Below are 11,761 nucleotides of genomic sequence, written 5' to 3'. Positions count from 1 at the left end.
TTTTGGTGGACAGAGATATTCGGTACTTATATTGGTAGCAGACTAGCAGGTACCTGTATAATTCGTTGAGGTAAGTACAGGCTAGTCCAAACACCACGATTATAAAAATAAGTATTAAATCTCATATTAGGCTTTTTAAAGTGCATTAGTAAGGTAAGATTTTAAGTCACGTACTAGGAGCTCGTTTTTGTAGGGAAAATGATACTGTATAGCCGCTCTTAAAATAATAGCCTAAAATTTTATATATATATATATATATATATATATATATATATATATATATATATATATTATTGTACAAATGTTATACACTTTTTCGGCTATCGAATGTAAATAGTTTCTGGCGCGTGCTAAAGTGAAAAAAAAACGTTTTTGTATGTTTAATTTCCTTTCAGCTACCCTACCTGTTTGGTAAAATTTGGTAAAGCTTGCTAACTCATCACATGCATGAATTTTTTTTATTTGATGTTTGATATCATTGCTCACGAACAACTTTAGAGTGGTTGAAATTGAATTTTATTAGTAGCATTTAGCTCTACCTCAAAATAGCGAAACATATGAAGCAATTATTTTCTCCTATTGGTTGTGACAGGGTCAATGATGGATACATTGTTCTTGAGTAGCTGAGTGGCAAGGTATATTATGCGCAAGTTGAGGCAGGGGAAATGTAAACTTCAATAATCTTTTCGGATATCGTTATTTCAACAAACTGAATTTGTTTGATAATATTTGACGTTTTACATAAACAACGAGTTATTTAGTGTTCTTTTCATATCTACCCTTATTGTTCCCATTAGTGTTGCGCTAATTAAGTGAAAGTTTTAGAGAGATGACCAATATGAGTTGTGGTGGGATAGATAAGATCCCTCCGTCCTTAACCAGAGGTCTCAGATTCGAGCCTTAGGTATGGAAAGAATCTTGTTAGGGAGTGCTTCCCCCTTAAATGGGCCTTATGTGGCGCAGATATAATCAGGCTCCAATACGAATACCGCGTGGGATAACCTCTTTGCATCTCCTGATGCGTATGGTAGTTTTCTTGCCAATTAATTGGATGATTAATTGTCTTTTATGCTTTCATTTCTTTCCAAAATTGTGCTATAAAGTGGCTGATTTATGCTTTGTGAATTTTGTTTTACAATGGAAACTTTATCCTTTAGGCTTATTATTGACTTCTTTCCAAAATCTGCTGGATTACAGTTCACTTTTCGGATTTCGAGAAAAAACCGAAATAAATTTGCTAATATTGGCACTTACTGGATAGAAAATTTGTGGTTTGCTTGAAACAAATGGTAGATACATTACCTATGGGAAGACTTGGATCCCATCTCCACTTTTTCTGTTGTAGTAGTAACAATTATTTTGTTGTAAGAAAATGAGAAACCTATACAGCTTTCAACTTCTGTAGCTCATACTGAGTTGATTCTTCTGAATAGAGTATGCCATCCGACAAGGTAAGGCGTCGTAGAGCAATAAAAAATCGAGACTGAGGAGGGGGAAAAAAGACAGCGCGTTGTGGCATCAGACAACTTAACAAAGTAAAAGAAAGTATAAAAGCTTGTAAATTGTTGATAGAAATTTTACCCATTGGAATACAACAAGCGCAAACCAGCATCCAGATAAACCAAGTCCTTTGCTGCTCAGCAGCTGGTTCAAAGAACCAATAAGTGGAAAATGTTAAAACAAATGATAATACAATAACAACAACAACAACAAGAAGCCCATTATTTTCCCACAAGTGGGGTCTGGGGAGGATGAGATGTACACAGCCTTTACCCCTACTCTAGAAGGACAGAGAGACTATTTCCAATAGACCCTCGGCCGGTTAAAATATCGTGAAGAATTTAAGTTATATGCACTTACAGTGTAAAGAATTTCTACATGATCAGTATAGTTTAACCTATTATAGTAGGTCCGTAGCTTATTATAAGGATTTACCCGTAACTACATATTAAGTGACCTGATTGTGTAAATATTTTTTACACCGTTAGTGCAAATATATTTTCAGTTTGCATTAGATTGTATGAACAGAAAGGGGTAAAAGGAAAGAGATTAGATTCGAGTTATCAAGGTCTATAATGCAGGAAAAATGCAAGTACAAGGCATAAAGAACTTATATGCCAAAACACCATGAGGTATTGATACTTTGAAACAAAATGAATGGCATACCATTAGGAGAAGAGAAGCCAAAACAAATATCGAGCTCATTGATAAGCTTATGAATTTCAAGTCTCGTCCAGCCTGAATACATATCAAAAAATCATGATGTTGAGATAAAGGCTTCTTAAAACATAATAGTACCGATGAAATAAAAACAAAAAGAGAAATGATGCATCTGAAAAATTACAAGCAGAATAGAGATTTAACAGAATGAGCAGAGAAAATTGTCTGTTGATTAATTAGCATGCCTAAGATAACGAAATAAAGAGTAAAGAAAGTTTTGACAGAAAGTGTGAATACGTACCAACAGAGTTCCCTCAAGACTAAGAATGCTTGGTGTCACACATAGGGCTAGAAAGTATGGCAACACTATTTTATGCATCTGCGCCCATAGAAAAGAGAAAAATAATCAGGAGAACCAGATAATAATATTTTTGAATTATGTGAAGAAAACAAGAGCTCAATACCCTTCCTTCTCCTTCTGCTTGTGTCAATCGGGCTTTGGACTAATACGGTTTTACCTAATTTTGAGCTTATGAGTTTATTCCATTCATTATTAAACATAAAGAATGAAAGGTAAAGGGCGAAAAACACTGCTGCATTACACAGTAGAAATACCTTATCGAGTCATGATCAGGCCTACACAATAACTGTCCAGTATAACAAAGCAAATAACTAACTTTACTCTTCCTTCTGTCCTTTTTTCTTTTGTTCAATGACTGTTTGTTAATCATTTCTCTATATGCTTCTGTATTAGTCAATATTTTTCTGGTAAGTATGTGGAAGAGGATGAACATCCTCAAAAAGCAAAATGTGTCAAATATCATCTACTTTATGTCTAGAATGCATTCTATGCAATGTCTTCAACTGAAAAGAAATGTAAGTACATTATAGAACTAACCTCACGTATGACCTCAGGATCAGGCGAAAAGATTTTGGGGAATAACCATGGAACTGATGCTGCAACAGATGCCAGTATCAGTCCGAACGATGTTCCAACAACCACTAGGGACTTCAGCAGCATCCTAGCCTGGTTCAAAATATTTATCTTTTAGAGGATTGTAATAAGAAATGATGAGAGAACTCTCTGCTCAAAGAGTTTGATTCTGCGCTGAATCATGATTGCCTAGCAACTTTCACGCATGTGGTAACATAGTCAAAATTTACAGAGATGGATGCCAAAAACTACTTTGGCACAGGGTGTTGTGATTTTTACATGAATAAGATCATAACCTTTGACAAATTTCGGTTGACTCCATATAACAATTCGGGCATAAACGACTGTGCTGTTTGAGAGAGAGGCTCACCCCATACTGCACATATCATGAACAATTGTACCATGACCTAAATAAAAAGGCAACATGTTAATGGTCATATCTATGTCGCTATTTTACGAAGATGAAGAAATGAAGTACATATAAGAATAAAACATACCTGATGCGCAGCAATTGTCTGTGTGCCCATTGAGGTAGCAAAATAGACAAGTAGAGAGTAGAATGCAACCTGTCGTTCAGCATAATGTCAGATGTCCACAGAACACAAGATTTCGGCACCCAGTGAAAATGAGGTCAATTCACACAAACCTTTGACATCATTGTTAGAAACACAGGGCCGGCAATCATGAATATCTGCAGAAGTTCATCTGGTGATGGAATAGAGATAGCACAGCCCTTATATCCTTTATCGTTCAGTGCTTGGATCATCATATAAGCTGCAACGACCTACAAACAGATTACCAAGCTAGGAAGGTTTTGAGATGTATGAAAATGGAGATAGAAGAGATAGAGAGATGAAGAACACATCAAATATGTTTAGGGATCAAATAAAGGAATTGGTAGGAATGAGTGGTCGTACTTGAGATACCGTTGTTGCCCATGCTGCTCCAGCAATACCATAACTGAAGAATCGACACAAGACTATGTCACCAGTACCATTAATAACAGTAGCAATGGCCAAAGCCTTTAAAGGTCCCCATGAATCTTTCATGCCTAAACTGCGCATTTAAAAGCAAGAAACGCATATCACAAGGTGAATAGCATGACCAAGTAATGCACGTATCTGAACACAGTATACTGTCAGAAAAGCATAAACTATCTTCACCTCAAAAGTGACCTAAAGAAAAGCTTACCATCAGTCATTCGAGACGAACAATGTATATATCATATTACTGGGAAAAGAAGGATCAATCTTCTTTCTAACTGCGAACAGAATATAGATTTATGTCTCTCAGATCTGTCAACGAACTTTACATTGTTCACATGTAAGTGAAAGCAAGAGTCTTGATTGGCTTTGAAATGACAAATATCATAACTCCACCTCTATCATACTCATCCTTGCTAGTTTGATTTATGTGCAAATTATAAGGCTGCAAGTAAGTGGAGCTGGTGGCTATTCATGCGCGTTATAAATCCCCTTTTTAAGCGAGAATTCATGGTCTCTGTCTTCAAGCCCAGTTCATTCCCCAGTATATACAAATCAATAGAAAAATGAAATATGGCAAGAGGAAAGAGGAGAGAAGTGCGGTTATCACGACAGAAGAAGAAACAAAAAAGAAGAAAGAGGAGGAGTGGTTGAGAAATGCAATACAACATAGAGTACAAAACAGAGAAGCTTAATAAATTATGATCATAGGACTAAGCTTTATGTAGAATCATAGAAAGTGATAAAGAATCAAACCTGGGACACATGTTAGTATTTTTATAATAGAAAAACACGCATACAAAATACTCGAGAATATGTAAATGGTACCTTGCACTTTGGGCAACCCAACCAACCAGCAGTGCTGGCCATGCCAAGCCTCGAATCTATCACCATAATATCTACCATTCAGTTGAACTGAAGCTTAAATACACCACGTGTAGCAACAATATAACTTGATCATAATAGAAAATGGTACAAAATGATACTACTTTTTCAGTGCAAAAGTGTCTCTGCCTGCTTTAGCAGATATATTGCCAATGTTTAGCAAATGATTGTCCCTGTCTAGCAACTTTTGGATTCTGTATAGATGTATCTAGTTGACCGACAAAAATAAATTCTTCCTCTCTTAAGAATCGATCTGATGTCTTCACCAACCAGAAAGTGGAAAAAGCATTGGCATTACTCAATTAATAAAATGATGCTAAAAAGGAAAAAAAAGGTTAAAGCTAAAAGGATCTTCAGAACAAGCAAATTATTAATAGGAGAATAACCTGGACATAAGTGTTTGCTGAGTTTATGATATCTACATTATTTTCCCCAGTGAAGGCTAAGATTCAGAAAAAATAAAACCATTAGTTGTTATTGGGGGAATATCAATAGCACACTGGATACATCCACCAGTAAAGTAAGAATAAAGAATTGCTTACAAGTGATTGCCTTGATACCAAACAATCTCGTAAAAATAAACATCACAACACCACAGACAAGCCCAATAAAAAGCAAGATAGATATCTGATGCTGCACTTTATCTTTGTCCTGCACCAGAACCCAAGATGATGAATTAGAATATGAGAAAGAAGTCAGTAGAATAAATATAAGTTGATGATTTCTTGATTTAGACATTAATAAGATTACAACAAATGGCGGACTTAGGCTATCAACTAGGGGCATATCCAGGTTGTAGATTAAGCTTAAGCAGCTTCGGAGTTTTAAATGGCTTGAGGAGCAAATGCGATGCACCCACGGCTCTCTTGAAGTAGTAAGTTCAGCTCTCTTAATACATACTAATCCTAATGTTTTTTCACATAAAACATATATGGTTGGAGCCAGAGGCGGATCCAAGATTTGAACTTTATAAGTTCGAGTTTGAAATTCTATCCCAGTCGATTTGATTTACTAGGTTCGAAATCTATTATTTATACTTATTTAATGGATATTTTAACACATATATCGAGTTTGAGCCAAAATTACTAGGTTCGTAGCAGTAAAACAGCAATTCCCAAAAACTTACCTGCTGTGCAAGTGAAGTAGCAACTAAGTTTGAAGTGGCAATTGTAAGGAACATAAAGATGTAGCTTATGTTGTCACAGAAAACGGTTCCAGGACCTGCCAAATAAAAAAAGCAACAATGTTTCCTTTATGAGCTTAAAGAAGAAAGAATTCGGAAATGAATATAAAACAACAACAACAACAACAACAACAATTTTTCGTTATGAGCTTAAAGAAAAAATGCAGTAGGTCGAGATCCACATAAAAAATTTAAAGTAGCTGACTGGAAAACATTTTATCCTAAGAAGTATTGGGGAGAGGTGATTAGACAGGACATGGCGCTGCTTCAGCTCACTGAGAACATGACCCTTAATAGGAGGGTGTGGAGGTTGAGGATTAAGGTAGAAGGTTAGTGGGTAGGTTTTAGTTGTTCACCGATAGTCTTAGTAGCATGCATGTCCCTTCATATGCTTAGATTTTTATTACGTTATGTGGTTTTGTTCGCCTCGGGTATTGTATTCCCTGTTGCTATTATTTGGTACTACTTATCCTTTATCTCTCCCTTTTTCTTTTCTCTTCCTTCTTTCCTTCCTTGCTTTCCTCTTCTTCTTCTTGCCCTTCCTGAGCCGAGGGTCTATTGGAAACAACCTCTCTACCTGCATTAGGTAGGGGTAAGATCTGCATACAGACTACCCTCCCCAGACCCCACCTGTTAGGATCATACCGGGTTTGTTGTTGTTGTTGTTGCAAACTAACCTTATGCGGTAGTTTGAGACTTGAGATCCACATAAAAATAGCCATACGGTCAGCTTCAAAACTTAAAATACTTTTCAGCTGGGGCGGAGCCAGGATATGAGCTTTATGGGTTCTGTATTTTGGAACGACGACGTCAAATACTAACAACTGGGTTCTAAATTTAATATTTGTTCATATTTAATGAATTTCTTAATAAAAATATACTGTTTGATCAAAAACTACTGGCATACTTATCAGCTACTTTCAGTTAGCTAACCACGGACTCTAATATGATAAATACTCTAAATATTAATTGATCTTAACAAGCAAAATATAGTAAAAATCAACTAGTTTAAGATTGAGATGTATATAAAAGTGGTGGCGAAGCTAGCCCTTCGGATAAGGGTTCGGCTGAACCCAGTAACTTGTGTTAAAAAATCATTGAATTATGTACAAATTGTTAGTTTAGAACAAAGGTGTTAATCGGGCCGGGCTGACCCGCTAACAACCCGGTTCAACCCGGGCCAGCCCGTTACTGTGCATATGTGTGCGGGTTGGGACGGGTTGGACGGGGGGCGAGCTAGTAACGTTAAGTTTTCGCCAAACAGGGACCCGAACCCGCCACAACCCATTAAGGGCTTAACGGGTTCTTAACGGGCCTCAGCCCGCGACAGCCCGCAAACCCGCCTAAATTTTTTTTTTTTTTTTTTTTAAAATTAAATCTGACCGTTGGCCAACGGCCAAATCTGTCAAAAACAGCCAAAATTTGGTATTTTATTTATATTTTAGCCCCCCCCCCCCTTTATAATTTATAAATTGCAATTGATTCCTTTTAAAAAATTATAAATACCCCTTTCTTTTTCATTATTCCTCACAATTATCTCTCAACTCTCTCTAATTATCTCTCAATTCTCTCTTGATAATATTCTCAATTGCTCATTACTTCAAGCTTTCAAGTTTCAACTTACAAGTTTCATACTTTCATTACAAAAGTATTATTATCATAAATTTCTAATTCAATTATTCAAGTGAAGTGTGACATCAATTATCAAGTTATCAAATATCAATTGAAGATTTGAAGTTTGAGTTTCTACTTTCTCGTTTCTATATCAAATTTAGTGTGGCATTCGGAATCCCGGTACACTCGTTCCATCCCTTTCTCTTTATTATTTAGAACTATTATTTGAATTTTTTGTTTTAAATTAGATAATGGATTTACTTAGAGCGGCCAAAAAAGCTTGCACTAGTAAAGGTGGTAGTAAGAAAAATTCAGTAAGAGGTGGTTCTTCTAGTAGTGCAACACATGTTTCTGAAAGTTCACCCGAAAACGTAAATGTAGATTATGAGCTACTTCAAGAAAATTTTGGTATTGATGATGATTTAGATGATATTTTAGATGATATTCAATCACCCGATAATCTTGAAACATCACCACCTACACCCGGTAATGCTAGTCAAAATATTAGCGGTGGAAGTGTAAGTAAGCCTCCTTTGCCTATTAAGAAGAATAGAAGATTAAGAAGTAAGTGTTGGAATTTTTTTGATAGACTAGAAAATGAGAAAAATTATGTAAAATGTAAAATATGTAATGAAGTTTATAAACACGAGCCCGGTAAGAATGGGGGAACGGGTCAACTTCGTAGGCACATGGAAGAAATTCATCCTATTGATTGGGGAGTAGGCGATGAAGCTGGGCAACAAAAACTTAACCCGGTCACCGGGGGTTAATGGGTAAATACGATATTAAAAAAGATCGAGAAGAATTAGCTAAAATGATTGTTTTAGGTTGTTTACCTTTTAGTTTTGCTTCTTCACCATATCTTGTTACTTATATTCAAAGAATTTATAACCCTATGTTTAAAGGTATTCCTAGAAGTACTTGTAGATCTGATATCTTTAGGCTTTATGGACAATATCAGACATATATAAGTTATTTGTTCGCTAGTCTTTCTTGTAAAGTTTCTCTTACTTCTGATATTGGTCATGCTGTAAATGGAAATGATTATTTAAGTGTTACATGCCATTGGATAGATGATAATTTTTGTATGCAAAAACGTATTATTGCTTTTAAATATGATGAAGATCAAAGTCATACCGGTGCATTTATAAGTGCTACTATCCATGAAGTTGCTTTATTTTATAATCTTTCTGAAAAAGTTTTGTGTATGTCATTTGATAATGCTTCTAACAACACTTCTGCTATTACATTACTAAAATTGCATCTACGCCCACCACTTCCTGAAATATTTCATATTAGATGTGCATGTCATATTTATAACTTGATTGTGAAGAGTGGCCTTGACTTATTTCACAATGACATCACTTTAGTTAGAAGAGTTGTTGGTGTAATTTAAGGAAATAATAGAAGTGCTAGATTAAATGCATTTAAGGAAAAATGTGTACACTATGGACTAAAACCAAGACTCATGCCTGAAGAAATAGTTACTAGGTGGAATTATACTTATTTGTTCCTAAGATGTTGTAATAAATATAGAATGCCTATAACTGAAGTTGCTAATTCTCATTGTACCGATCCTAACCGTCTGTTAACATCTAAAAATTGGGATGTCATTCATGATGTTGTACAATTTTTACAAAAATTTTATGTGGCTACACTTGAGTTTTCTGGAGCTTATTATCCTACTATTGTAAATGGTTTAGTTCACATTGCTGAAATTTCTCTTTTACTACATAAGTTGAAGGCGAAAGAGGGATATACTAATGTTGTTGAAACCATGCTAGATAAGGTTAAAAAATATTTCTTCCCAATTCCCCTATTTACCTAATTGGTGCTATTTTAAACCCTACTATCAAAATGATAAAGTGTCGCCAATTAATCAGTGCTTTATATACTTATATGGATATTGGACCAACTGAAACTCCTGATACTGAGACTTGTATTTCTGATCTGCACAAACATTTACAAATTTTGTATAATTATTATGCTAACATTGTTGATGCTTCTTCGGTTGTAGATGCAAATATTCCTTCAAGTAATACTTCAACATCTGGAACAAATTTGGAAGATGATGATAATGTTCAAGATTATTTGATTTGGTCTACACTAGGAGAGCATCAACAAACCAGTAGCCGGAATATTGATGAACTCCAATTCTACTTGCAAAAGTCACCGGAGCCCCTCACAAAGGATTTTTTACCTCTGAGTTGGTGGAGGAGCAAAGCAAATCAGTTTCCTGTTCTTTCGGCCATGGCTCAAGACGTTCTAAATGTGCCTATTTCAACAGTCGCATCAGAGAGCGCATTTAGCCAAGCAAGACAGCAGCTAGGAGATACCCGTTATTCATTGGGCAGCAACGCTTTGGAAGTTCTAGTGTGCTTCAGAGATTGGATTAGATTAGAACGGCGAAATCAAGGGCGCGACGAGGTAGATAAAGAGGAAGACCAAGAAATTGGAGATATAATGGTTTATGGTACCGATTATAATACCGGAAATCAAGCACCTCACATTGACATGGAAGAGCTTACAAAGATGATGCAAAACATTTGATTTACTATTACTTCTTTTTTTTAACAATTGTTGTAAACTTTTAATTTGCAAGTTCAAATATTTAAAAAATCAAAAAAGAACTTGCAAATTAATTAGAAGTACTATATATTATTCAATAAAAATATCAAAGTTACTTAAATATTGTGAATTTTTTATATTGCATAATGTCTTATACTCTTATTCAATATTTTTTATATAGACTTATGCATTTATGTTAATATGTTTTATGTTTTAGACTTTTAGTTTGCAAATTTTAGACTTTTAATTCTAACCCTTAAAAGTTCAATTCTAATCTTTAATTTTAACCCTTAAAAATTTGAAAACACTTAAGTACTTGACTATCAATAACATTGAAAAAGAAAAATATAAGATAGTTATAAAAAAAAAAAAAAAAGCCCGACCCGCGAACCCGCTAGGCCCGAACATGTAAATCCCAGCCCGCCACCAGCCCGTTAACTCTAGCCCGCTAACAACCCGCCCGTAACCCTAACGGGCTGACCATTTTTGTGTCCAGACCGTCCCAGCCCGCCCGATAAACAACTTTAGTTTAGAACCGAGTAACTTAAAATAATTTGAATAGTAAACCCATAAGTTTAGGAGTAAGCTTTGTGAGTTGTACCTAGAGCAGCGAGTTCAATGGAACTTCCTTGACCAACAACAGCAGTATCAATAAGACTCATTAATGGCCCACATAACCAGAGCCCAACTGCTGGCCCTGAAAACTTTGCAATTTCCACCATTTGAGTCCAAATACTTTCATTTGCAGAAAATTCTCGTCCGCTAGACTCTAACACTTGAATTTTTTCAACTTGTTCATTTCCTACTTTGATAGCTGAAACTGAATCTGAGGTTTCTACATCAGTAAATTCTTGGCTAGGAGTTGAACAACAAGTGATTATTAGCTTGCGAGGATTGCAGATTTGAGTTGTTTGTGTAGTCCGAGAAGTTCGGAATCGAGTTGAAAAGGAGCAAACATTGAGAGTTGGAATTTGTATTGGGATTCGAGATTGATGAGTGAAAGTGTTAAGATTGATTGCTTGAGTGTACATTGACATTGAGACAAATGAAGAAAATGGGGGGATTTTGGAGAGGTAAGAAAACGTTGCGTTTATAAGGCAGCTGCTTTGAATATATTTGAGCAACTGTTTAGGCAACTGTACCAACAACGGTTTGGAATTTAGCGTCAAATTGGACTAGAAATTCTGGATATTCATATTATCCGTCGGATAAATCTATTTTTATTCGTTTTAGATACGGGTCGGGTCGGATAATTTATATATTTTTTTTAAAATTAATGATTTTGACCCGCTCATATCCGACCCGCCCCGCCCACTTGCCACCCCTAGGCCTATATGTTTATTTATAGCATTAATTTAGTTTTAAAACTTCAAATTTCGTAGGTTAGTAGGCCTTTCGCTGTAAGTTTTAGAAGTGTTTTTTTTTCAATTTTTT

The 11,761-nt window shown here is 35.5% G+C and overlaps 1 protein-coding gene across 3 annotated transcripts; it reads right to left on the bottom strand.

Annotated features, from left to right (window-relative positions):
- Window positions 1-1,254: 1,254 nt before the first annotated feature.
- LOC107813698 (protein DETOXIFICATION 46, chloroplastic) lies at window positions 1,255-11,462 on the bottom strand. Of its 3 annotated transcripts, none has more exons than XM_016638988.2 (14): window positions 10,929-11,462; window positions 6,089-6,183; window positions 5,505-5,613; window positions 5,349-5,404; window positions 4,906-4,961; window positions 4,012-4,150; window positions 3,741-3,878; window positions 3,592-3,660; window positions 3,391-3,501; window positions 3,059-3,187; window positions 2,462-2,539; window positions 2,167-2,238; window positions 1,582-1,644; window positions 1,255-1,483 (listed from the first exon to the last, which is right to left on the bottom strand). In XM_016638988.2, exons 1-14 carry the CDS (start codon window positions 11,362-11,364, stop codon window positions 1,382-1,384), a joined length of 1,653 nt encoding a protein of 550 aa, XP_016494474.1. In that variant the 5' UTR covers window positions 11,365-11,462; the 3' UTR covers window positions 1,255-1,381. The 3 variants fall into 3 exon arrangements, with proteins under 3 accessions (XP_016494474.1, XP_075110330.1, XP_075110331.1); XM_075254229.1 differs by lacking the exon at window positions 10,929-11,462 and adding an exon at window positions 8,237-8,289; XM_075254230.1 differs by lacking the exon at window positions 10,929-11,462 and adding an exon at window positions 8,213-8,236.
- Between the last annotated feature and the right edge of the window lie 299 nt (window positions 11,463-11,761).

This window comes from Nicotiana tabacum, chromosome 5 (genome assembly GCF_000715075.1).
Source record: "Nicotiana tabacum cultivar K326 chromosome 5, ASM71507v2, whole genome shotgun sequence".
Lineage (NCBI taxonomy): Eukaryota > Viridiplantae > Streptophyta > Magnoliopsida > Solanales > Solanaceae > Nicotiana > Nicotiana tabacum.
The sequence above is the reverse complement of the archived record's forward strand: the minus strand, read 5'-3'. Positions and strand labels throughout refer to the sequence as shown.